This window comes from Lepidochelys kempii, chromosome 4 (genome assembly GCF_965140265.1).
Source record: "Lepidochelys kempii isolate rLepKem1 chromosome 4, rLepKem1.hap2, whole genome shotgun sequence".
Classification (NCBI taxonomy): domain Eukaryota; kingdom Metazoa; phylum Chordata; order Testudines; family Cheloniidae; genus Lepidochelys; species Lepidochelys kempii.
Window position 1 is genome coordinate 55,631,008 of NC_133259.1, and position 27,357 is coordinate 55,658,364.

At 43.5% G+C, this 27,357-nt stretch overlaps 1 protein-coding gene across 8 annotated transcripts in view; it reads left to right on the forward strand.

Moving 5' to 3' along the window:
* The window catches only part of ARHGAP10 (Rho GTPase activating protein 10), a 266,272-nt gene that overhangs the window by 219,187 nt on the left and 19,728 nt on the right, over positions 1–27,357 (forward strand). For 7 of the 8 annotated variants that reach the window (XR_012158591.1, XR_012158590.1, XM_073341321.1 and 4 more), the window contains 3 exons: positions 996–1,155; positions 19,719–19,859; positions 21,849–21,940. Coding sequence is in view for 5 of the 8 variants with exons in the window: in XM_073341321.1 (XP_073197422.1) it covers positions 996–1,155; positions 19,719–19,859; positions 21,849–21,940 (393 nt within the window). In the remaining 3 variants the exon portion in view is untranslated. Of the gene's footprint in view, positions 1–995; positions 1,156–19,718; positions 19,860–21,848; positions 21,941–27,357 lie in introns of those variants that run through there. The other variant, XM_073341324.1, reaches the window with a different exon arrangement.

Sequence of the window (27,357 nt, forward strand, 5' to 3'; positions counted from 1 at the left end):
GGGGCCATTTAGGGATCTGGGGCAAAAATTGGGGTTTGGTCCTGCTTTGAGCAGGGGGTTGGACTAGATGACCTCCTGAGGTCCCTTCCAATCCTGATATTCTATGAATCTTTATAAATTCACATTTTATACATCCTTCCAGACGTTTCTAACTATACATTTAAAAATCAAAAGCTGTCTTCTAAATAGATAGATCCAAGCAGAACAGCTCAATGTGGGTTGTTTTTTGTCTTGGGGAATCTCATAACTCAGTGGTGCAGCATACCTGTAACTTTATTTGTCATCGTTTGTGATGAAATAGATGCTCTGTTTCTTAAAGGGTCTCTAGTGGCAGAGAAACAAAGGTGCCAGCTAAATAAATCATCTCTGAATATTTTACATGCTAGGTGATATTCTAGGAGCAGCATGTAAACAATCAGATGACCAGAAAATGATGGGGTTAATTACAGATTAGCAGCATCAATACCCTAAAATGTCCTAAAGATATCATGTGTTTCACAACTCTCTGCTTGTTATAGGTTTGTTGCCTGTTGTGACCTTTGTAAATTCCATAGTCTTGTATTTGATACGATTATGATTATTGCATTAGCTTGTGAAAGATCATTTCCCGGAGTTTTTGTGTTACATTATTTGTTTTCAGACTCTTTTATTTAACAAAGCTAAGAAAGATAGGGGACCCAAAGAATCCCAGTCTGAACAGGAAGTCTGTCATAAATTGCCACTCAGAGGAATGCCAGCTTGGTTTGCTTAGCAGAAGTAACCTTCCAACAAAAGTGGAGCAAAACTGTATTCCATAGTTTTTTAAATACTTTAGGGTTATACTAATAACATATATTTGGGTGGGGGATACTTGTAACACTGAAAGTTGTTTCTTGTAAAGGTTTCACTGTAACATACGATGTAGTTTGGATAATTAAGTAATTTACTGTGCACTAGATTATTGTTTTTAATGGTATCTTCCTGTCTTGTTGTATCCTTGTGCTTTCCTCTTCTAGTTGACAACCACAGCCCTCCCAGGGAGGACACACCAACTGGCAGTATGGATTCTCTTTCTTCTCAATCTCCTACAGCTGCAGTCTCCAGTAGCCCCCCTGAGCCAGACAAAAATCACCTTATTCTGGAGAGTGGAGACCTGGCGGACTGGGCAGCCAATCAGTAAGTAACATTATTTCAGTTGGTTTTGAAAGAGGAGACTGTTGCATTTGACACCCTCTCTCTGCCTAGTTTGGATGCAACTGAGTAACTTTTTGAAGTGAATATACTTGGTTTCCATTGCTATAACTATGGGGAGCGTAGAAGTAAGTGAATAAAAAATTGATCTGTCTCATGTCTCAAAATGGTTCTCAAAATAAAGTTCTGCATCTGTCAGTTATATCTACTAAATCAGTGACTCTCAATCTTTCCAGATTACTGTACCCCTTTCAGAAGTCTGATTTGTCTTGTGTACCCCAAGTTTCACCTCACTTGAAAGCTACTTGCTTACAAAATCAGACATAAAAATACAAAAGTGTCTCAGCCTGCTATTACTGAAAAATTGCTTACTTTCTCATTTTACCATATAAGAATGGCCATACTGGGTCACACCAAGTATCAAGCCCAGTATCGTGTCCTCTGACAGTGGCCAATGACAGGTGCCCCAAAGGGAATGAACAGACAGGCTCTTCTTCGAGTGATTGCTCATGTGTATTCCACAATAGGTGTGCGTGCTCACCACGTGCACCGGTGATGGAAGTTTTTCCCCAGCGTACCTCTAGGGGGGGAGCACCCCCCACAACCCCTGGAGTGGTGCCTGCCTGGTGTGGTATGAGGGGAGCTTCGCGCTCCCCCACCCTCAGTTCCTTCTTGCCACCAGTGAAGGTGCATCGGAACTGCTCTGCTACAGCTTTGCTGCAGCAGATCTTACACCAGCCCGGTTTCCATTCGTAGCCATCCTTCGATGGGCCAGGCCAGCCAACCCGAATAGCTGGCCCCATCGGTGCCACAGCAGGTGGAGTGGCACCGAGCATTGTGGGCACCGTGGCCTCCAGCGCAGCCCCTGGTGACAGCTCACTTGGTGGCCAGAGCTTTGGAAGCACCGTCGGCGTCCCTCTCCAGACCCCCGAGAAAGGAGTTGGTGGGATGTACATCCTCGGCACCATGCCCAGAGTCTGACCATGTGGTGGACCCTCCGGTGCTGGTGATACCCAGAGCACTGCACGGCCTCCTTGTCCTGCCCGGAGGAGGCGATTGCGGCCCCACCCCCCATCACCCCGGAGGAGGACTTCAGGGCCCACCAAGAACTCTTAAAGAGGGTGGCAGCAAACCTCCACCTCCAAGCAGAGGAGATTGAGGAGCCCTGAGGGGAGTCCCCTCAGACTCCCTATTTAACATGTCCCCATCGGCACCGGGTAGGGTGACCTTACTTCTCCATGAAGGCTAAGATTTCAAATGCCCTGTGGCAAACACCGGCCTCATTGGCCCCCCTCTCTAAAAAGGCAGAACGCAAGTACTTTGTACCCACTAAAGGGAATGAGTACCTGTATACCCACCCAGCTCCCAACTCCCTGGTGGTCGAGTTGGTCAACCACAGGGAACAGCAGGATCAGCCAGCCCCAACCCCAAAGAACAAAGACTCTCGGAGACTGGACTCTTTTGGAAGGAAAATGTATTAGTCTTTGAGCTTCCAGTTACGAGTGGCAAACCATCAGGTTCTCCTGGACCGGTACAAATTCAATCTGTGGGGCTCCCTGCCCAAGTTTGAGGACTCCCTTCAGGAGCGTGATATGAAGGAGTTCAGGGTGCTAGTGGAAGAAGGGGCAGCAGCCGCTAGGTCGTCCTTGCAGGCAGCCTCGGATACTGCTGACAAGGCCGCATGATCAATGGCCTCCGCGGTGTCCAAGACAGGTGTCATGGCTCCTGCTCTCTGGGCTGTCTTGCGAGGTGCAGTCTTCCATGCAGGATCTCCCATTTGACGTGAAGGCTCTGTTGGCAGAGGAAACAGATACGAGGCTGCATGGCATGAAAAACTCCTGCACGACCCTCCAGACTCTGGGCCTCCATGTCCTGGCTCCGGCAAAACCTAAGTTCAAGCTGCAGCAGACTCCCGCCCAGGCCGCCCTCCCAAAGTACGAGGCAACCCATAAGAAACAGTGGGACTATAAGAGATGCCCTCAGAGGCACTCTCGGCCTGCCCTCCAGCCTGGGTCCTCCAAGAGCAAGCAGGCAGGGAAAAGGTGTTTTTGATGGGATGCTTGGGGGCACCCCACCAGTCCTCATCAGGGATCCACCCCCAATAAAGCTTCCCTTCTCCAACTGGTTGTGTGCTTTCCTCCCAGAATGGTTGCAGCTAACCTCAGACCGATGGGTCCTCAACACCATCTCCCGGGGTTACACCCTCCAGTTTACTTCCTCCCCGCCCAACCACCCCGTCCCTCTTGGGGGACCCCTCACACAAAGCTCTGCTTGAGCAGGCGAGGCGGCGAGGATTAGGAGTGATAGAGGCGGTGCCCGAGGAGTTCATGGGCAAGGGGTATTACACCCGTTATTTCCTTATCCCGAAGGCCAAAGGCCCATCCTGGACCTGCAAGGTCTGAACCAGTACATGGTGAAACTCAAGTTGTGCATGGTCTCCCTAGCCTCCATCATCCCCTCCCTGGATCCCAGGGACAGGTACCGCTGCCCTCTATCTACAGGACTTGTACTTCCACATTCACATATTCGAGGGGCACATGTGCTTCCTCCATTTCGTGGTGGGACAGAATCATTACCAATTCACGGTCCTCCTGTTTGGTCTGTCCACTGCCCCCAGGGTGTTTACAAAATATATGTTGGTGGTAGCAGCCTACCTCAGATGACTGGGAGGTCCAGATATTTCCCTATCTGGACGATTGGCTTGTCAAGGGCACCTCACGGTCACAGGTGAGGGATCACATGGCACTCCTCCTGTCCACGTGCACCGCCTTGGGCCTGTTGGTAAACAACACCAAGTCCACGTTAGTCCCGGTCCAACACATAGAGTTTATCGGGGTGCTCCTGGACATAGTGTTGGCCAGGGTCTCGCACCCACCACACAGATTCAAGACCCTGAAAGGTCTCATCGACTCGGTCACAAGGTTCCTGGTGACAACAGCCAGGGTTAGCCTGCAACTCTTGGGTCACATGTCGGTGTGCACGTACATGGTCCATCATGCCAGACTCAGGATGAGACCCCTCCAACTGTGGTTGGCCTTGAAGTTCTCCCAGGCCATGGACAGGATGGACAAGGTCCTCACCATGCCGGACTTTGTGATCACTCCCTACGGTGGTGGTCCGCCCCAAACAACATGCTCCATGAGGTCCTGTTCAGGGACAGGGCCCCGTTGTTGGAGCTGGTGTCTGATGCGTCGGACCTGGGTTGGGGGGCCCATGTGGGGAACTTTCAGACCCAAGGCCTGTGGTTGGCTCAAGACCTGACCCTACATATAAACGTCAAGAAGCTCAGGGCAGTGTGGCTGGCGTGCATGGCCTTCCACTCGCACCTGAAGGGCAAGGTAGTCAGGGTCCTCACAGACAACATGGCCTCGATGTTCTATATCAACAGGCAAGATGGGGCCCGATCCTCCGCACACTGCCATGAAGCCCTCAGGCAGTGGGACTTCTGTATAGCCCATGGTATCCACCTGAAGGCCTTCCACCTACCGGGCGCCCAGAACGAGAGGGTGGATTGCTTGAGCAGGGACTTTTCCCCTCAACACAAGTGGTTCCTCCACCCGGAAGTGGCCCACGGCTCTTCCGAAGGTGGGGAACTCCCCAGGAGGACCCTGACCTCCGAACCACCATACACTGTCTTTCATAAGGACAAGGTCCAGCTCTGCCCACACCCCGTGTTCCTCCCGAAGGTGGTCTCTGCCTATCACATGGGTCGGGACATTTTTTACCAGTCCTCTGCCCCAAGCCTTATTCATCCAGTGAGGAGCGCCGTCTCCACACACTCGATGTGCGGTGGGCTCTGGCTTTCTACCTCGAGCAGACCAAGCTGTTCAGAAAGTCCTTGCAACTGTTCGTCGCCTCGGCTGAGCGTGCGAGGGGCCCGCTGATTTCCACTGAGCAACTTTCCAGTTGGATCACTTTGTGCATCCGCTCCTGCTATGAGCTGGCGGGTGTCCCCCCGCCACCCAATGTGAGGGTACACTCTACTCAGGCGCAGGTCTTGGCTGCCTTCGTGGCCCACGTCCCCATCCAGGACATTTGTAGGGCTGCCATGTGGTCTTTGGTTCACACATTCACCGCGCACTATGTGATTGTCCCCCAAACCAGGGATGACACTGACTTCGGCAGGGCTGTCCTCTGTGCTGGGAACTTGTGAACTCCTACCCACCTCCAACAGATATAGCTTGGAATCACCTATTGTGGAATACACATGAGCAATCACTCGAAGAAGAAAAGACAGTTACCTTTTCCGTAACTGGTGTTCTTCGAGATGTGTTGCTCATGTCTATTCCACATCCCACCCTCCTTCCCCTCTGTCAGAGTTGTCTGGCAAGAAGGAACTGAGGGTTGGGGGAGCACGCAGCTCCCCTTATACCGTGCCAGGCAGGCGCCACTCCAGGGGTTGAGGGGGGCGCTCCCCCCATACGGGTACTGCTAGGGGAAAAACTTCCGGCACTGGTCCACGTGGCAAGTACACACACCTGTTGTGGAATAGACATGAGCAACACATCTCAAAGAACACCAGTTACAAAAAAGGTAACTGTCTTTGAAATCAAGTGATCCATGCCCTGTCACCTAATCCCAGCCTCTGGCAAACAGAGGCTAGGGACACCATCCCTGCTCATCCTGGCTAATAACCATTAGTGGACATATCTTCCATGAATCTATCTAGCTCCCTTTTGAACCCTGTTATAGTATTGGCCTTCACAACACCCTCTGGCAAGGAGTTCCAGCAGTTGACAGTTCCCTCTTAGCCCATGACTGCTTATTTTGCTTAAGAGCCTTTGGTGAGGGGCTTTGTCAAAGGCTTTCTGAAAATCGAAATACACTATATCCACTGGATCTCCTCTGTCTGCATGCTTGTTGACCCCCTCAAAGAATTCTAGTAGATTGGAGAGACATGATTTCCCTTTCAAAAACCATGTTGACTATTTCAACAAATTATGCGTTTGACAATTTTGTTCTTTACGATAGTTTCAACAAATTTGCCCAGTACTGAAGTGAGGCTTACTGGCCTGTAGTTGCCAGGGTCACCTCTGGAGCCCTTTTAAAAAATTGACATCACATTAGCTATCCTCCAGTCATTTGGTACAGAAGCTGATTTAAATGACAGGTTACAGCTGACAGTTAGTAGTCCTGCAATTTCACATTTGAGTTCCTTCAGAACTCTTGGGTGAATACCATCAGGTCCTGGAGACTTACTACTGTTTAGTTTATCAATTTGTTCCAAAACCTCCTCTAATGAACCTCAATTTGGGACAGTTCCTCAGATCTGTCACCAAAAAGAATGGCTCAGGTTTGGGAATCTCCCTCACATCCTCAACAGTGAAGACCGATGCAAAGAATTAATTTAGTTTCTCCGCAATGGCCTTATCATCTTTGAGTGCTCCTTTGGCATCTCGATCGTCCAGTGGCCCCTCTGGTTGTTTAACAGGCTTTCTGCTTCTGATGTATTTAAAAAAATTTTTGCTATTACTTTTGGAGTCTTTGGCTAGCTTTTCTTCAAATTCTTTTTTGGTCTTTCTAATTATATTTTTACACTTTGTTTGCCAGAGTTTATGCTCTTTTCTATTTTCCTTATTAGGATTTACCTTCCACTTTCTAAAGGATGCCTTTTTGCCTCTCTCTGCTTCTTTTACTTGGTTGTTTAACCACAATGGCTCTTTTCTGGTTCTCTTACTATGTTTTTTAAATTGGGGTATACATTTAAGTTGAGCCTCTATTATGGTGTCTTTAAAAATTTTCCACGCAGCTTGCAGGGATTTTACTTTTGGTACTGTACCTCTTAATTTGTGTTTCACTAACCTCCTCATTTTTGTGTAGTTCCCCTTTCTGAAATTAAATGCTACAGTGTTGGGCCACTGTGGAGTTTTCCCCACCACAGGGATGTTAAATTTAATTATATTATGGTCACTATTACCAAGCGGTCCAGCTATATTCACCTCTTGGACCTCTTGGACCAAGGAGCAGCCATTTAAGGTGTCAAGAAACTTTATCGCAGCATCCCTTCCTGAGGTGATATGTACCCAGCCAATACGGGGATAGTTGAAATCACCCATTATTATTATTGAGTTTTTTATTTTAATAGCCTCTCTAATCTCCCTGAGCATTTCAGAGTCACTAACACCATCCTGGTCAAGTGGTCTGTAATATAACCCTACTGCTATATTCTTGTTTTGGGTAGAACTGCTTTGCTTCTATGCTTGGACTTGCTTCTTAATTTGGCTGATCTGGTCATCAGTATACGACTCAAAGAAACAGTGTCTCATGGATCAAAGGACTGGCCTAAAAAGCACATTGCTGTGGAAGACCCTTACTCAGTAAAGAGGAATGTGGCAAGAACAGTCCTATAACAGCTAGTATATAGAATCATAGAATATCAGGGTTGGAAGGGACCTCAGGAGGTCATCTAGTCCAACCCCCTGTTCAAAGCAGGACCAATCCCCAACTAAATCATCCCAGCCAGGGCTTTGTCAAGCCTGACTTTAAAAACTTCTAAGGAAGGAGATTCCACCACCTCCCTAGGCAACGCATTCCAGTGCTTCACCACCCTCCTAGTGAAAACGTTTTTTCCTAATATCCAACCTAAACCTCCCCCACTGCAACTTGAGACCATTACTCCTTGTTCTGTCATCTGCTACCACTGAGAACAGTCTAGATCCATCCTCTTTGGAACCCCCTTTCAGGTAGTTGAAAGCAGCTATCAAATCCCCCCTCATTCTTCTCTTCTGCAGACTAAACAATCCCAGTTCCCTCAGCCTCTCCTCAAAAGTCATGTGTTCCAGTCCCCTAATCATTTCTGTTGCCCTCCGCTGGACGTTTTCCAATTTTTCCACATCCTTCTTGTAGTGTGGGGCCCAAAACTGGACACAGTACTCCAGATGAGGCCTCACCAATGTTGAATAGAGGGGAACTATCATGTCCCTCGATCTCCTGGCAATGCCCCCACTTATACATCCCAAAATGCCATTGGCCTTCTTGGTAACAACAGCACACTGTTGACTCATATCCAGCTTCTCATCCACTGTAACCCTAGGTCCTTTTCTGCAGAACTGCTGCCTAGCTATTCGGTCCCTAGTCTGTAGCGGTGCAAGGGATTCTTCCATCGTAAGTGCAGGACTCTGCACATGTCCTTGTTGAACCTCATCAGATTTCTTTTGGCCCAGTCCTCTAATTTGTCTAGGACCCTCTGTATCCTATCCCTACCTTCCAGTGTATCTACCTCTCCTCCCAGTTTAGTGTCATCTGCAAACTTGCTGAGGGTGCAATCCACACCATCCTCCAGATCATTTATGAAGATATTGAACAAAACTGGCCCGAGGACCGACCCTTTGGGCACTCCACTTGATACCGGCTGCCAGCTAGACATGGAGCCATTGATCACTACCCGTTGAGCCTGACAATCTGGCCAACTTTCTATCCACCTTATCGTCCATTCATCCAGCCCATACTTCTTTAACTTGCTGGCAAGATACCGTGGGAGACCGTGTCAAAAGCTTTGCTAAAGTCAAGGAACACCACGTCCACTACTTTCCCTTCATCCACAGAGCCAGTTATCTTGTCATTAGAAGGCAATTAGATTAGTCAGGCATGACTTGCTCTTGGTGAATCCATGCTGACTGTTCCTGATCACTTTCCTCTCCTCTAAGTGCTTCAGAACTGATTCCTTGAGGACCTGCTCCATGATTTTTCCAGGGACGGAGGTGAGGCTGACTGGCCTGTAGTTCGCAGGATCCTCCTTCTTCCCTTTTTTAAAGATGGGCACTACATTAGCCTTTTTCCAGTCGTCCAGGACCTCCCCCAGTTGCCATGAGTTTTCAAAGATAATGGCCAATGGCTTTGCAATCACATCCACCAACTCCTTTAGCACTCTCGGATGCAGCGCATCTAGCCCCATGGACTTGTGCTCGTCCAGCTTTTCTAAATAGTCCTGAACCACTTCTTTGTCCACCGAGGGCTGGTCACCTCCTCCCCATGCTGTGCTGCCCAGTGCAGCAGTCTGGGAGCTGACCTTGTTCGTGAAGACAGAGGCAAAAAAAGCATTGAGTACATTAGCTTTTTCCACATCCTCTGTCACTCGGTTGCCTCCCTTGTTCAGTAAGGGGCCCACACTTTCCTTGACTTTCTTCTTGTTGCTAACATACCTGAAGAAACTTTTTTTGTTACTCTTAACGTCTCTTGCTAGCTGCAACTCTAGATGTGATTTGGCCTTCCTGATTTCACTCCTGCATGCCCGAGCAATATTTTTATACTCTTCCCTGGTCATTTGTCCAATCTTCCACTTCTTGTAAGCTTCTTTTTTGTGTTTAAGATCAGCAAGGATTTCACTGGTAAGCCAAGCTGGTCGCCTGCCGTATTTATAAATATGAATATATTCTTCACTGCTTAAGGGCAACTTACAAATATTTTGCTTTGCCGCACAAAAACCCTACAAAATTTAGCCCAAAAAAGCCTTTTAATGTCAATGAGGAGACATCACAAAGTTTAGAACCTGAAAAGGATGCCATAAAGCATGATGCCACTGATATGCAAAATGTAGCTGACAAAATGCGGGAAGTGGTAGCAGTTGATTGTATTAATATTACTGATAGAAGTATAGACATGCCTCAGGCATGTACAATTGATCCTTCAGAGGTGTTTGTCTCTGAAAGCCTGACCGAAGAAGAAATGGCAGGTGATATAGGACATTTGGGAATTGCCCAGGAAGATTCCTTTGTAATTGAAGAGATGATTTCTGGTGATAATGAGGACTTTAAACCAAGATGTGTAGATACAGAAAGTGGAAATGAGGAGGAGGAGGAACATGACCAAGATAAGAAATGGCAGAAAAATGTGATACTTTTTGATCAAGACTTGGATGAATACAGTGAAAATGGAGATCTCCCTGTTCCAGCAAGTGAACATGATATTGAAACGTACAGTATGTCAGACTCTGAAGGTGTTCAGAGCACTGTAGTCACAGAGAGTGATGAGTTTGGTTTAGTGCCATGTCATACTTGACAATAAGGCTGACATGGATGAAGAGAGCACAGAGGGGACTGATGAACTGGATGATTCCCTGAACAAATTTGCATCTTCATTACGAGACCAGATATCTGAAATCAATAACTCAGATGAGGAAAGGTGGAAGAAGAGGGAGAACAGAGTCTTCTCCTAAACCAAACAAAATGTGGTGGTATTATGGCTGCTGAAGATGAGCTGGACAATACTTACACTGCATCTGGGGATGAAGATGCACTGCCTGAGGAAGAGGAAGAATTGTCCGTCTCGGTTAAATATGAAGAGACAGAGAGCTTGAAAACATGTAGATAAATCTCTAAGGGTAGATTTGAATGAAGAGGATTTTATAGAGAAAGGAAGCCTTTGTGAAGAGGGCATACTAATAGGACAATTTATGGAATCTGAGCTCTTTTATGAATTTAATATAATTATAAAATTAATTGATTGGAATATAAATATTGTACTTACATTTCAGTGTATCATATATAGAGGAGTACAAATAAGTCATTGTATGAAATTTTAGTTTGTACCGACTTTACTAGTGCTTTTTATGCAGCTTGTTGTAAAATGAGGCAAATATCTAGATGAGTTGAATGCCCCCTGGAAGACCTCTGCGGACCCCCAGGGGCACACATACCCCTGGTTGTGAAACACTGTGCTAAATTATATTTTAGCTTTTTAGTCTGGAAAGTCAAGATGTTTTACTACTAGCAGTTTCATGATTTACACTGTTTTATTTAGGCATTGCATTTGTAAAGTATTCTGTGCAAAATAAATTACAATTGTTTTATTTCAAACCACTGGGTCCCCCATATACCTAACCTGAAGAAGTGTCTACACACTGTAGTAGTTGTGGGTGGTAGTATGTTACCATCAAGATGTATGACCAAATTCTGGCCTTGGATGCATACATACATACAGAACCTATTAAAGTTAATAGGAGCTGAACATTGCTATTCAAGGGCAGGCTTAGATCTGTATAATACATTAACATATAAAAATGCCTGTATTTTCAATTAATTTGCAGTTTGTCACTTGAATAGACTTTGTAGCAGTTAGTGAGCTTGATTCTAGTTCAGCAAAATGTGACATTGCAAGTTTTAGTACACTGGGGCTCAATTCACAACACGGCCAAGCCTGAAACATAAGGAGGCTGACATTTTTTATCGTAAATCAAACTCTGAGTGAATTCCCTGGTTTATTATTCATACAAAATTTAAAATATCATGAAAAAAATCTTTAACCTTGAAAGGCAAAAAGGTGAATGAAGTAAGTCTGGGGAAGAGATTTTGCTTTTTTGTTATAGATATTTTCCTTTATGACATTTTGAGTGGCCTGGCCTGCTTATACGATATATATGCTATATATATATGTCATTGATAAGTACTTATTAATTGTAATAACATATTTCCCAAATGGGGCGAAAGGACAAAAGTCTTTAAAGCGTCCATGTAATTATAGCTGGGTCTATTTGCTCTCGTTTATATGGATGTGCTTTGGGCACTGTTGCCTCTGGATTGGATTGTAATTTTCTCTCCCCCCCCCCTTTTTTTTGCTTGTAGTTAAGTGATGCAGATCCATAATGACTTTCTAAGCAAGTGGTAACTTTCAGTAGAAGCACGAAATCCCTCTTTTGTCTGCAATTTTTCTTCTTGAGGTTTTATGTCAGGAAAGGGGGTGTGTGTGCGTGCATGTGCAGGCTAGCTAGGAAAATTGCATTTTGTAAAAAGAAAAGGAGTGCTTTTGGCACCTTAGAGACTAACCAATTTATTTGAGCATAAGCTTTCGTGAGCTACAGCTCACTTCATCAGACGCATACTGTGGAAAATACAGTGGGGAGATTTATATACACAGAGAACACGAAACAATAATGGGTGTTACCATACACTACTGTAACAAGAGTGATCTGGTAAGGTGAGCTATTACCAGCGGGTGGGGGGTGGGAGGGGACCTTTTGTAGTGATAATCAAGTTGGGCCATTTCCAGCAGTTGACAAGAATGTCTGAGGAAGAGCCGTGGGGGGCGGGCGAAATAAACATGGGGAAATAGTTTTACTTTGTGTAATGACCCGTCCACTCCCAGTCTCTATTCAAGCCTGAATTAATTGTATCCAGTTTGCAAATTAATTCCAATTCAGCAATCTCTCGTTGGAGTCTGTTTTTGAAGTTTTTTTGTTGAAGAATTGCAACTTTTAGGTCTGTAATCGAGTGACCAAAGAGATTGAAGTGTTCTCCGACTGGTTTTTGAATGTTATAATTCTTGACATCTGATTTGTGTCCATTTATTTTTTTAAGTAGAGACTGTCCAGTTTGGCCAGTGTACATGGCAGAGGGGCATTGCTGGCACATGATGGCATATATCACATTGGTAGATGTGCAGGTGAACCTGATAGTGAGGCTGATGTGGCCCTATGATGGTGTCCCCTAAATAGATATGTGGACACAGTTGGCAACAAGCTTCATTGCAAGGGTAGGTTCCTGGGTTAGTGGTTCTGTTGTGTGGTGTGTGGTTGCTGGTGAGCATTTGCTTCAGGTTGGAGGGCTGTCTGTAAGCAAGGCCAACCCCTCAGACAGAGACAAACACCTACAAGATCTCTATCAAACGTTCTTACAACTACAATACCCACCTGCTGAAGTGAAGAAACAGATTGACAGAGCCAGAAGTGTACCCAGAAGTTACCTACTACAGGACAGGCCCAACAAAGAAAACAACAGAACGCCACTAGCCATCACCTTCAGCCCCCAACTAAAACCTCTCCAACACATCATCAAGGATGTACAACCTATCCTGAAAGACGACCCATCACTCTCACAGATCTTGGGAGACAGCCCAGTCCTTGCAGCCCCTTTTCTGGCTCCTCCAGAACCTTTTATTAGGTTTTGGCTGCACTTTTCCCCACACCTCCTGATCTATGCATACCCTGTCCATGGCCCCACAAAGTCATGAGACCTTCTCATCAACCTTTTCCTGGCCCTGGCCAGTGTGGCCATCTATTAAGCAGAAGGAGGATGCTGGATGGGGAGGTGCTCTGCAACTGTGGGGCCTACTTCCATTCCATTCCTCCCTTCGATTACACATCTGGGCAGAGTTCCTCTGGGCTGCGTCCGCTGGCTCCCTAGACACCTTCAAGGAGCAGTGGGCACTGTTCAGGGTTCTCTGCTTGGTGTCCCCCTCTGGATCCTTGCTTATGGCCTTATGACCTCACTCCTGTCCCTGTTTTCTTATTAGATGTCCCCCCAAATCATTTGAGCCCTGGGTTTAGTCAGTCCTCCTTTTAGGCTGGGGAAGGGGCTTTCAGATGTGGGTGGGCAAAGGCCCATCCACCTCCTGGAACTCATAGGTGTTCATTCCCTGCACTGTCACAGGTGCTCTAAGTTAAAATAGCCAAATACTTCTGTTTAAAAACTGTGTTCTCTTTCTCACTGTTCAGGTATTGCAAAGGCAGTTTCTCCAATTCTATCTTTAGTCTGAATTGTAAAATACTTCTTAACATACTTTTAAGTTTGTATTTCTTTCTAAATTTATAACTCATATAACTCCACGCAAAAAAGGGAATTTTCCTTGTGATGTGTCTTCTCCCCTCTGAAACTGGAAGGGAAGTATCTTGTGACTTAAGCCATAGAAATTATAATTGGATCTATTTGATATTCCTGGTTCTGAAACAGACTTTGGTGTGTGACTTCTGTCACTTAATCGCTCAGTCCCTCAGTTTTCTTCACGCCTAAAATGAGGATGATACTTTCCTGCTTCAGTGTGTTGTTTTTTGTAAAGCCCTGTGAGATCCTTGGCTACATGGCATGAAGAAGTGCAAAATATTGTATTGCTTTAATGAAGAAGAACAGCTGACACAATGCGATTTCTTTTTTCTGTGTAGTGTAGACTCTAAAGCTGAGCCAGCCATCTACCTAGTTTCGTCCAGTGATCATTTGAAACAGAGGAATGTGAAATCACTCACAGCTGAAGGTTGAAGATGCATTTGCAATAGTGCTCCTGTAGTGAGTTGCCTAGGCCTGGGAAATGCTCTCTTTGGGGTTAAACCTTTTGTTGATGAAGGTGAAGAACAGTAATATTCAGCCTCGTTAAAGAAGTAAATATTTAAGAACACAGCAAAAAATGCACAGAGCTCCTAAATGTTTGTTTAGTGTGCCAGAGAGCTACTGTTGCTGCTGTTAATTATTTGTATTACAGTTCAGGGACCTCTTGTCCTAGGCACTGTACAGTAGTACTACTCAGACCTCAGCAGTTCAGGAGCCAAGTTAGTGGTCAACATTACCCAAAAGAACCACAGTAGTGTGAATTAATTGTTTCATTTTCTATAGTGCTATAAATTCATATTTAAATGGTATGATGGGAAATATTTAGTTTATATATATTACAGTACCAGTATTATATTATCAATGTCGCTGCATTACAGTAGACACAAACTGTATTTCTGTTTCCCTGTTCTGAAATGCACAAAAGAAGTTTGTATAATAGTGACCAGGGCTACATTTGACCATACTGTTTGTGTTTTGAGTGTGTCTCAGCCCTGGTCAAGAACCCTGTTTTGGAGCCTCATGGTTTCACCAGAATATGGAGTCTCCCTCTCACCTGCAGCCAGTTTCCTTCTCCTCTTGCTGGTTTGGTAGGCAATAAGGTTCCTTATTCCTCCAAAATCCTGTCCCATTTTGTTCCTCTCTCCTTCTAGCTTTGTCACCCTGACTCACCTAATCTCTGTGTTTTTAAACAGCTGAATTAACTCCTCACGTTTGTAGTCTCTTCTGGGGAAATTCCACTGCTCCAAACTCCCCTGCCTGAGATCACCTGGAATTAATTGGATTCTTCCAGCTCAGGCACCCTCTTTAGTATACTTATTGCCTGGCCAGAGAACAGTCATTAGAATGCTAACAACCTCTTTTGTTTGTCTATAGCTTCTTCTAGACAGGGTGTGTGATATATGACACAGTCCTTGTCAGCCCATGGTTACTTTATTACATAATGAGAGTTAGAGTTATACATAGAGCTCATAAAATAAATCAGAATTCATAAGTTGTCCATAGACAGATTCCCCAAATCACCATAGAATGCCTTTCTGGATGTTTGTGAACAGTGGGTTAGGAAACTAATGATCAAAGCAAAGCAACAGTAAATCTCAGGATGGCTGAAATCCTGAAGAGGAAAACCAGTGTCAAAGGAGCTGTCAGGGGAAGGAGGAAATAGCAATGTCCTGAACACAACGAAAGTCTTAGAGATAATTACTCCTATTTGTCTGACTACCAAATGAATTCCCATCAGCCTTGTTATGTCTACAATCAGTCAGCTTATCTCCCTAAAAAACTGAAGTGGTTCCTTTCTGTAGCTTTGGGTGGTGATGCAAATTCGCAATCTCTGTACAGGTGGCAGGTGACTTTAATGACAGTCTTGAACCTTGTTATGTTCCTTCTGTGTGATTATCTGAGGTCTTTAAGTTATTTTAGAGGAAGAACACATTTAAACAGCTTTAAAAAAGACATGATCCAATTGTACAGAAATCATACACACTAGTTGTGCTCATTTTTGTAGCCTGCTATTGTTTCATCATTGTCATCCACTCAGTGACTGCAGTTTTTGGAGGTGTGTGGGGGTATTTGGCACTTGTTTTAATTCTGCCTTTTGTGGTACAAGGGCAGTAATGACCACCATTTTTGCAATTCCATTGAAACAGGCACAATCTAACTCGACGCTGAAGTCGTGTGTTTCCTACATGAAACAGGGTTGGCTATCACTTAGAATGTCTTCAAAAAGTGGTTTAGACAGCTAAAAACAGTGCACTAGAATCACTGTGTCATATTATATGGGATAAACTGTATACATGTTACCAGAGGGAGGGTTATAAAATAATGGGCTCTGCATTGCAGTCTATTATCCTCTTTCTCTTACAGCAGCTCTTTTCAATCCAGGGAATACAATTACTCTTGATTTCTGGAAGAGGAACAGCCTTTGGTCTGCAGTTTGCTGTAGCATACAGATATACATATGCTTTATTTTGTTTTAACTAAATTATAATTTTAAAATGCTTTAGCCTAGGACAGCTGCTGTAGCTGTATGCTTTAGATTTACCAGACTGGCATGAAAGATCATTGCACTAATGTGTTAGCTGCTCCACTGAGACTTCACAGTCTAGGTTTAAAGAAACCTCTGTTCCAGTGTTGGCTGATCCACTTCTGTACAAATGAAGATTTATGCGTGCTGTACACGTTCCTTCCAAGTGGTGGTGGGTCTTTTTTCTTGACCAAAGGAGGGAGTTCCTGCCCTTTGGATGCTGTCCCCTGCTCTGGCTCAAACTACAACAGTAGAAACTGCATCCAGCAGTGTATCTTCCCCCCAACCCTCACCAAAAAGTCTGAGCTTTCATACAGTGAGAAAGTTTAATATGCATGGAGTGTGTTGTCTGGTACTGGAGAATACTGGATGGCATATTGAATCAGAAATAGCCAATATACCTTTTGATATATGTCTTATTGTAATAAAACATTTTATAAGCACTTTTACAGAGTTTTGTGTCAGTAACACAGTGTGATATGACAGACACAGGGCTACCAAACCCTTCTATGAAACAAATCTATTTTCTAAAAAGTTAGAGTGTAGATTCTTTTCACAGGCTCTCTCTCTTGCTTGCTCTCAAGATAAGAGACTCCTCGGTAGCTGTGTTACCTTAGGAACCAGCCAGATAAACATCCAATAAAATCTTGTTTTCAGGAGTTTGTTTCTGAATATCAGTATGAAATCTCTAGCTTATTTTCAGTAAGGCTGTTCCTCCTTCCCCCTTCCCCCTCCCCCCTGATTCTCTATACCAGACAATAACATTTCTTCTCAAAGAGAGATGATTATGTCAGGGTTTTTTTCCACAGGAAACACATTGCATTCATTTCAGCCTTTAGGAGCGTGGATTTCTTTAACAAACTGCCTTAAATTTGAGATAAGATAAACTAGTAGGTTTTTATTATCATCTTGGTAAACAAGGCTTTTCTTACAACTTTATCTTTAAATATCTTTTTGTGTAAATAACTTTACCACAAATATCCTTTTTTTAAAAAAAATCCTGCAGTAGGGGGCTTGTGCAGCATTGGAAAGATTTTTTGTATTGAGTAAAAACTTCAGTTTAAAAATAGAATCAAATCAGTGGTTCTTTAGGTAGCCAAGTATAGTAAATAAAAAAAGAAAATCTAAAATACAAGTAGGTTAGATGGGTGCTTCATATTTTTGTTATTAGTGATTGTTTTACCATGTTATGTCCAGAAATAGGGTTTTTCATTGCTGCATCATAGACCATGAACTCTTGATCTGTAACCACAAGCTGAAACTGACAGGCGAATTCAAGAGCAGTACCGCAGTGCTTTCTCTACAGCTGAATCGTATTAAGAGAATACATCAAAAAGTGGGGGAGGGAGTAGCACATAGCTCAGAGGTGCCTGCAGTTCTAAAGGTTTTTCCACTGGAAATATTGGATTTACACTAGGCTCCCAGCGAATATATCTACATTTGTATTCAGTTTTACACTGTGCCTCAGGTGAGGAGCAGTGCATTCTTCTTGGTTGATACACTACTGATCATCTTGTGTAGTAATTCACATAACATGAGACATACATATTGATCTGAGCATTTCATTTCTTCCCCTACCCCTCTCTGGACACATTCTTCTCTCTGTCTCCCCCCTCCGCCAACACTCAAAGGGAACCCATCTTTTATGTTGTATTCATCCTTGTGAATTATGTTTCTGGATGAGAGATTTTTAGTAAAAAATGTAAGTTTTGTTTCTAACCCCTCAACCTGTTCTCTTTCTCTCTCTCTCTCTCACACGCACGCATGCACAAAACTAGTTTTTTTCACTGGTACAGCTGGTCAAATAATTAGAAACAGAGTAATACATTTGGTAGGGGGTTTTTTGTTTTGTTTTTTTAACCAAATATTCATGGATGAATATGTTCATTATTCACTGGTTGAGAACCAAGGATGCCAAATCTGAACTGCAATTCGAGAAGGTACTTCATTTGGTAGAACATCCTTGAGTTGTTGGTGGTTGCTACGTTTAGTGGTTTAAGTGGGTGCTGATATACTTTAGTTTTGGTAATAGAGTAAACAAACCCAGAATATTTTTTTCCTTTCTTTATACTTTATATGGGTTTCAGAAATCAGCCTGGCACTGGTTTTAAAGTGGGAAATATTAAAAGTAAATAAAAAACAATCCATATGATGTTTTTAAATGTTGGGCTTATTTAAATACAAACATACTTTAAGACCCTCAGCAGATGTAAATCAGCATTGAGTTATTGAAGTCTGCGAATCGGGACCTTAATATTTTCAGGCATGTACAAGTCTGCACCTTACTTAACCAGTAATGTAGTCAGATTAGCATAGTTAGCCCTGCAGGATGATTGGTGATGATGCCTCAATGAATGTTACCAACATGTTCGTCATTTGAACTGTGTTTTTACATAGGTGTTGCTTGCACTTCAGCGCCTTTATTCCACAAAAGATACGGATGTTCATTTCTTTTAACCACTTTGGCCTTTTTTGTGTATCCTGAAATGAGATTCAAAATAGGGAGAAACTTAAGGTTGTTGTGTCTTTTAGTTTTTTAACATATGAAATTAGAAGTAGTGTGTGTAGTATGTGAGAAGAATGGGAGCTTGTCTGTGTTTTACAGTCACAGAGTTTAAAACAAGTTTAACCCTGGTCAATAGCTATTTCTCCTTCCTGGCACGTGTGCACCTGAGCACGCACACACACAATATATAATATTCTTGGATGGTAAAGTCATTGCGACTTCTCGTCAGTTCTGTTCACAGATGAGCACATTGTTTATGCTCAGCAAATAAGGTTATGAAAAAGGTTTGGGTTTCTTTCTACGCCAGATTTCATTGTGACTCATAAATATAGAAGTTACTGTTTTCCAAAGATTCTGGTTGGTCTGAATCTTCAACAAACTGCCCAGGTTGTGTGGCCTCTCGATCTCAGTCCAGAAGCATCACAGTGAGCATTGTTCTAATATCACCGTTGGGAGGGGCTTTGTTCTCTTGACATCTCCACAACCCCTGACAGAGGCCATGAAGGCTCATGCCGTGCTCAAATGTGACACTAATGCTGAGAGCCAGCATCATGATCCCACCATTGTAATAGCTACAACCTCTTTTGAAAGCCTCCAGCCACACATGGCTTAGTGCAGTACTGAAAAGATCTTAAAATAGATTTGTCAAAACTTGTAAAGGCGTAGGTAGTGGCAGCTCAAATAATAGCCTGCAAGATGTGGTTCCATTGTATCTGCCTTTATTACATAAGGAATTGGAAACGTTTGCATTTTTATCGAGTTTATCATCACTTGGAGAGATGTCTTTGTCCTGGGATATAGGGCATGTAGGAGAAATACTTCGTCAGGACGTTCAGAACCATGGCTGGAAAATCAGTTCAGTGACCCCACTAATCTTGAGTTTTAAGGAGTTCAGTTGTCACAGAGTCCCACATGGAATGTTTCTGATGTGAAAGAGAATTACATGCAAGTTATTAATGTAGCCCTGAAAAATTTCTTCCCTTAGCCCCAGTCAGACTCGTTCACCGATGGTCTCATGGTTGAATACACAGTCCACCACAACACCTACCTCAACTACCAGAACTCCAGCACTGTCATCTTTCCCCTTCCCCACCTCTGCCACAGGGAGTGACAGACCGGCTGAAAGGTACAATGTACACTTCAATTTTTGTTGATGTTTTCTTTACTTCCTTCTCTCTCTATCATTGTCCTAAGGAAAAAAGCAAAGTTGGGTCTTAATGTACAATAGAACCTCAGAGTTAGGAACACCAGAGTTAGGGACTGACCAGTCAACCGCGTACCTCATTTGGAACTGGAAATACACAATAAGGGAGCAGCAGAGATAGCCTTCTCCCCACCCCTCCCAAAAAAGCAAATACAGTACAATACTATGTTAAGTGTAAACTACTGAAAAAAAAACCAAAGGGAAAGCAGCATTTTTCTTCTGCATAGTGAAATTTCAAACCTGTATTAAATCCAATGTTCAGTTGTAAACTGTTGAAAGAACAACTATAATATTTTGTTCAGAGTTATGAACATTTCAGAGTTACAAACAACCTCCATTCCCGAGGTGTTTGTAACTCTGAGGTTCTACTGTAACACAGCAGTGGTTTTCAATCTGGGGGTCTGCAGACCATGTCTAAGGGGTCTGGGACGGGTTCTCATGACCACAGAACAGTGGTTTTCAACCTGTTCTCTGGGGTGTCCACAGACTTTCAATGATTTCCAATGGGGTCTGGACCTCCCTTCAGAAATGTTCAGGAGTCTGCACATGACGAAAGGTTGAAAACCACTGTAATACAGAAACCACCGCAGATTCAAGAACGTAGCCATTTGCAAGCAGAGAGATGCCTCATACTGCTCAAGGTAGTAGTTATAACTGCTTGGGGAATAATGGCAACAGTGTGAACTGTCTTGAGTGGATCTCTACTTCTTGCTTATAATGTATCTTATTTGCTGTTTTCCTCAACTATTTACTATATTACAGGTGGATGGTCCCTAATCAAAACACAACTCCACCTGTATTCCTTTGCCTTCCATATCAAATTCAAGCTTCTTGTCCTTGCCTTCAAGACTCTGCATAATTCTTCCACTCTCCATGTCTCTACTTTCATATTTTTCTCCTCACTCCTTTTGCCCCCTCAATCTCCTCCCACTCTTGTCATTGTGCCGTCTTCTTTGTTTTCCCTCTGCCTTCTGCCCAGGATGCACTAGGCCTCTATCACCTCATCTTTTCCTTCTTAAACAAAGGACTGCTGTACTACTAACTTTGCTAGGGAAAGCAGTCAGACATACTAACAAATCCTCTACGCCACTTTGTCAAAAATTCTGGTTTTGGCCACGTGTTACACTGTGCTACCGCTGTATTGTCCTTTTGACTCTGCACGTTCATTGGGTCAGGGACGGTGTCCCTTCCAATTTTTTTTGTACAGTTTTTTTGCTGTGAGGACTCAACAAATGATGAATTAATAACGTGGTTACTTTGTCAAAATAATGCATTGCAAAGCATCCAGTTACTGTTTATTTAGCCAAAAAAGCTCTAAGATTTCTGGTCATGGTAGCTTCAGAAGTGCGTAGTTATCCTGGAAAAATTTGCAGTGATATTTCATTATCAAACCTCTTAAATACATCTCTAGAATACTATCCAAAATTTTACATAGGACAGAACATATTCTGTGGTTTTCTAGACTGTTGTATGGTAAGAAACTACAAGAACAGTTCAAATACAGGACTGCATACAGGAAGACTGAAAACGTGAAGCTGAAATTCCCTGATTAAATGGGTCTCAATATCTAAAGATTATGATTTTAAGATTAAGTACTCTATCCTTTACCTAATGTTTGTTTCATTGCTGATTTCCTTGGGCAGTGTTTTACATAGTTTGTTTTTAAAAGTGAGATGTGCACAAGTGTGTGTGCATAGCTATGATTAGATGTACAAACTGGATATGCACAAGTTCAGATGGCAAGCTGTGAAATGAAATTGTGCTGTTTGTGTGTGCAAATTAGGAACACGCAATTGTGCACATGAAATTCTGTGCTTAAAGTTCTGAAATTGGGCCCCAAATGTGTTATAAATGGATATTTGTTTCTTTTAGCCATTGATAAGCATATTTCATTTTATGTCACACTTTCAGTGTTCTCAACAGAAGAGCAAGAGCAGTGTACCCTTGTGAGGCAGAACATAGCTCTGAATTATCTTTTCAAATAGGAGCAGTTTTTGAAGATGGTAAGTACTCTGTACACACAAATGTTAAAACAAGCAAACTGAAAACCCTCCTAAATGGCCTCAGACAAAAATACATTCATAACTGTTAGTGGTATGCCAAGGTGGCTGACTACAAATAGTCCGGAACTTAATGGATTTCTGGCGTATTGATATACATTTTCTTGGGCATGTATAAGCACACTGTGGTGATGATACTCTAGGCTCAGGTGAGGAGGCACTTGCAATTGTGTAGAAATGCTGATTTGGCAGCACAGAAAAGCATCTCTGTATGTGAACTTTCTTTTTCACAAACTTAGCTTTGTAAATTCCATGGGGCTTTGTGTTGAGGCATCATTTTCCTAAGTTAACCTCAGGATTTAGAGCAGCATAGGGATTTTTGGGGGGGAGGGGGCAGGGAGGAATGGTGAATATATGTATATAAGGGGTGAGTATGCATTACGTGGGGCCAAGTGATGGTGTATGTCTATGCACATGAATATACAGATAAATATGGGTGTCCATAAAGAGATCCTCATTTTGAGGGTGTACTTGCCAACCATCCTGATTTGTCCTGGGCATCCCAAATTTAGTTCATCTATCCTAGCTTCCCATCAGCTGCTTCTGTCCCAGGGACACTGAGTTGACAGGAGCTTTTCCTGTAGTTCTGCCCTTGTGCTAGCAGGGACTATTATTTAATTCCTGAAGATCTAGGAGGGGACTGGACATGTCATCTACCCCTAAAAATGCCAGAGAAGGAGTAGCCAGCCTGGCTTCTCCTCACCAGGAGGACAGCAGAGCATGCGGGGACATGGAAGCAGGGGCTGTTGTGAAGGATTTTAAATGTTATGTTTGGCAGTTATTGCTCTATGAATGCAATGTACTATGCACTGCTATTAGAAAACATCAAATGATAGCAAGAGTACCCCACAACCTCCTCTGTTACAAGGCCTTGATACATGGTGTCACACTGAAAAAACCCCAAAACTTAAGTTCATCAAAATGCTCACCCAAATTTTGTGCAGTTTGAAGCTCCCAAGTTATTCTCTGAAAATTTTGTAAAAAATGCTGAGATCTGTGTGCTGGAACAAGGGGCACACTGATCCAGAAGAGCCTGGAAATTCTTCCCTTGACCAACATACCTGGTACCTCCTAATTTAGTACCAGTTGTTCAACTTGCTACTAGTGTCAGAAAGTTGATATGTGCTGTGTGACAGATATCGCAACTCTGCTGTCAAACTGGGAGGGCGTATCTAGCATGGTCTCACAGGGGTCAGTCCAGGGTCCAGTCCTAATCAATATTTTTTTATTAATAACTTTTTGGTAATGGAGTCAAGCGTATACTTACAAAATTTGCAGATGACGCCAACCTGGGAGGGGTTGCTAGCACTTTGGAGGACAGGATTAGAATTCAAAACGACCTTAACAAATCAGACAATTGGTCTGAATTCAACAAGATGAAATTCAATAAAGACAAGGGCACTTAAGAAGGAAAAATCAGATGCCAACTACAAAATAGGGAATAACTGGCTATGTGGTAATACTACAGAAAAGGATTTGGGGGATTATAGTGGATCACAAACTGAATATGCAGTTGCAAAAAAGGCTAGTATTGTATTAACAGGAATGTCATATGTAAGACACAGGAGGTAATTGTCTGCTCAGCTGGGCACTGGTGAGGCCTCTGTTGGAGTGCTGTGTCTAGTTCTGGGTGCCCCACCTTAGAAAAGATGTGGACAAACTGGAGAGAGTCCTGAGGAAATCAATAAAAATGATAAAAGATTTAGAAAACCTGACCTATGAGGAAAGGTTAAAAAACTGGGCATACTTAAGTCTTGGGTGGGGGAAGACTGAGGGGGCACCTGATAAGTTCTTCAAATAGTCTGTGAAAAAGAAGACTGTGATCAATTGTTATCCATGTTCACTGAAGGTAGGAGAAGAAGTAACGGGCTGAATCTGCCGCAAGGGAGATTTAGGCTAGACATTAAGAAAAACTTTCTGTCAGGTTAGTAAAGCTTTGAAATAGGCTTCCAAGGGAGGCTGTGAAATTTCCATCAGTGGAGGTTTTTCTGAAGAGGTTGGACAAACACCTGTCATGGACGGTTTAGGTTTACTTGGTCCTGCCTCAGCACAGGGACTGGAACTGATGACTTCTCATAGTCTTTTGCAGCCCTACATTTCTCTGATTCTGTGATCTTTGGGGACCATTGTATTACGTTAATTAATGGTTTATATATGACTGTGTTCTGCTCCATGGGGGAAAGGTAACCACAGCTCCTCCAGGAACTAAAAGACCGTGTGGGTGATGAAGCTGAATCACTGGGACTAAACAATTCCAGAGAAGGTTCACCCTGTGAGGTGGTTTGCATATACTGGGTTTTCCAGAGACTAGGTAAGAAAGAAAGGGCTTTTGGTATAAAACAATGTTTTTTCAATCTTTTTTCATTTTGAATGGAGGTGTGGACCCCTTTGGAAAACTTAGACAGAGTCTGTGAACCACAGATTGAAAAACACTTTCTAGGGTAACAATAGACTTTCACTGACCCCTTAGACATAGTCTGCAGACCCCAGGTTGAAAACCACTGCTATAAAAGGATGAGCTTGAACCAACTACTGGCCTTCTTTCTGATCAGCCAATGGACCGGACCTTCTGCTACAGTGTGTCCCCCAGCCTTTGCAGAAGGGTTGGAAAGAATTTGGCCTAGTAAGGACCCATAAGACTGATGGGTGACCCCTGGTACATTTAAATCTGTTTGTGTTTATTGTGTTTTCTCTGTAACCTTACGAATAATTTGCTTGCTTAGAAAGAGCAGAGTGGTGACTTGTAACTATGGGCAATGCACTGTTGTTAGTGAGCCCCTGGAGAGAAAGCAAAGCACAGGCATTGGCCAAGAGGCAGACTGGCTTGCTAGGGATATCATAGTGTAAGGCAGAGAGCTGTGTAGCCTAAAAACCTCTGGTCAGAAGGAGTAGGACTGCCCAGAGTCAGTTGATGGCTGGAGACCGGAGACCTGACTGGGTACTCCTGGAGTGGACCATGGAGGGGGGATACATGTGCAGTTACTCTGAAATTGTGACACACTGTCCTAGGGGAAGGAGGGATTAAATTGTGCGCAGCCAAACTATACTGACTAGTATGTGCTTAGAGTGACACACAGACACCAAGGAAGAGAATCTCTGAAGTGTGCCCCTAACGCAGGGGGAATTCCAAGTTCCCAGCTTAGATCCAGTAGGAAAAGGTAAAAAGTATACAGACTACAGCAGCTAAAAAATCAACGCACAGGCATATTTTTTTAAAAAAAGATAGCTAAATATGGCCCATATATTCAGCAATTCATCCTACTAACTGTTATATTGGACCAAAAAATGTGTGTGGAAAGTTTCTCAGAAACTAAAAGCTTTTCATCACCTCCCTCTCCCCCACCCCACCAGAATGTTTCTTCTGAGTTTTTTAATAAGCTGGAACAAGTGGGGAGTTCAGCAAAATGTTTTTTTCACTGCACAAGAACCCCCTTTCTTCCGCCCCCAGAAAAACAAACTTAATTTAAGCAGACATATCGTATATCACAAACTTTTGTTTGGCTGTGCAGACACATATTCCCCCAAACAAGCCTGCTCCTGGTTTCAGTTCTGTGTGTTACAGCAGATGAGAAGATCTGGGGCCCCCAGTCACACTCTTCTCCCTCCAGTACTCTCAGTAAAGGAATGTGCTTGGTGGACGTGCTTCCTGTCACAGAGCTGCCTTGCAGGCAGATCACGTCTGCATCAAGTTAGGTGGGAGACCTTTTAAAGAGAAATTAGCTAAATGATTGTTCTCTTCAAAGTCTCTAATGCAAGTTATTTTAATTTACCATTTTTTTTAACATGACTAGGAGGGATCTTTATCAGTCAGAGATCCACATAGAGGAAAAATCTGGGTTTTTGAAGCAAATGGTGTACAGGGTGGGCTTTCTAACACAACACCGAGGGCTGAATCCTGCCCTGTGTTGCACTCTCACCAGCTGAGTGGGGGAGAAGGGACTGTTGGGAGCTTTGTCCCCTCTCTTGTGCACTAATATGGCCACAGGCCAAGATTCTTTCCTAGTGCAAAGGAAGGGTCCTAGGAGTGAGGCCCAGTTGCCCAAATCCAGGGTGCACCCAACAGGGCATGGTGTTTCAGTTACAGTGCATGGCCAGGCCCCCAGCCAGCTGGTACTTTATGTCCAGGGGGATAGTTAGGAGCCAGGAATTATGTTGCTGCTTTTTCAGAGCAGCAGTAAAGTTCGTCCAGCAGCACATCCTCTCTCCCTTGGCCTGCTTTGCCCTCCTTCTTTGCACCAGGATAAGAAGAGTTTGGGGCTGAAATCCTTCTCACCCTGGCCGAATTCTGCCCTTTGATAGTAGTACAATTTGGTAGTGCTCTTAGCAGCAGACTGCTTTTGGACTATATCCTTCCTAAAAGTTGGACTATACAGTAATTTGTAGTTAGGGGTGGGGAATAAGAATGGGATCATAGTGAAAGCTAATTATAGCCTCACCAATGGACTCACTGCTTTTTATTTATTTGGTTTGGTATCACGCACAAGGTCCTAGATGCCAGGCAAGCAGAAAAGAGGGCAAAATTTATAATCTAAAAAGCAAGACAGGAAAATGGAAACAACAGAGAAGTCATGTGGTCAGGGTGAGACTAGACATGACATAATGACAGTGTTTCATAACGATTCCCATTTGGACATATCATAAACAGGCTTTGTCAGAATGAAAAGGTATTTAGGGAATCTCATGTTCTTCAAATATTTTAAAGCCATCTCCTTGTATTTAGCCCGTCTTTGAAATTCCTTCAGAGAAGTACCTGTCTCTTCACCTATTATAGTATCTACCCCCTGGTGCATTTATACTGAAATCAGACTCCATTGAATCAATTCAGGTTCTTCACTTACTCAATTTAAATTCCCATATGCCCTAATAAGCCCCCAAATGAAGAATTAAAATAATAATACATCAATTTTGCTGCTCTACCAATAACCTTAACTATCAAAGTGACAATGCATCAATCAAGTTGACATATAGCTAATATCAACCATTAAAGTAACTGTTAAATTAGTGTCTGACAAAAGGTGTTGCTTCCATTAGGGTTTTATGTGTCTCCCCTCCTCCCCCCCAGCTCTGTTTTTCCTGTCTCTCTCCCCCCCCCCCCCCCCCGTTCTTCTTTCCTTTTCTCCCCCCTGCTTTTGCTCTTGGCCTCACTGTTATTAATCTAACAATGCTCTCCCATCAATTATTGTCATGGACATGTCCTTTTGCTCAGCCTGGCCCTAGACTGTATTCCATTCTAGGTGCGTGTGCAGTTGTCTGAGACTTTTGCCTTAGCAGTATCCAACTTGCCACAAACTAAATGTTCACACAGACATGACCAACAGTGGGTTAACTATTCCTGTTTTATTCCAGAATAAGAGGATCCA